Source organism: Crocuta crocuta, unplaced genomic scaffold (assembly GCF_008692635.1).
Source record: "Crocuta crocuta isolate KB4526 unplaced genomic scaffold, BGI_CrCroc_1.0 scaffold943, whole genome shotgun sequence".
Classification (NCBI taxonomy): Eukaryota; Metazoa; Chordata; class Mammalia; order Carnivora; family Hyaenidae; genus Crocuta; species Crocuta crocuta.
The window spans coordinates 587,510-587,850 of NW_027528208.1; the positions used below are offsets into that span (position 1 = coordinate 587,510).

Below are 341 nucleotides of genomic sequence, written 5' to 3' on the forward strand. Positions count from 1 at the left end.
CCATCACCCATATTCTCTAACCCTTGTCACCCCCAGGGGCACGTGGTCAACAGGACTCCCCAAGCGGAATGAGGCCAAGACGGGTGCAGACACAACAGCAGCTGGGCCCCTCTTCCAGCAGCGCCCCTACCCGTCTCCAGGGGCTGTGCTCCGGGCCAACGCTGAGGCCTCCCGAACCAAGCAGCAGGACTGAGCCTCCCACTCCCCACCCTCCCAAGGAGTTTTTAATAAAGGTTTTTCGATGGATTCTGACCATGAGTGCTTCCTTCCCGTGCACTTTTGAGGCTTCCCAACCCAAACCAGCAAGATGCAAAACACATTTTATTTGCAAAAACTCACCT

The 341-nt window shown here is 56.0% G+C and overlaps 1 protein-coding gene across 2 annotated transcripts in view; it reads left to right on the forward strand.

Annotated features, from left to right (window-relative positions):
• Positions 1–252, forward strand: part of PQBP1 (polyglutamine binding protein 1) — a 3,884-nt gene extending 3,632 nt beyond the window's left edge. For both annotated transcript variants that reach the window (XM_077752952.1, XM_077752953.1), the window contains exon 7: positions 37–252. In XM_077752952.1, coding sequence (XP_077609078.1) covers positions 37–193 — 157 coding nt within the window. In that variant the 3' untranslated portion in view covers positions 194–252. The remainder of the gene's footprint in view (positions 1–36) is intronic.
• Positions 253–341: the final 89 nt, after the last annotated feature.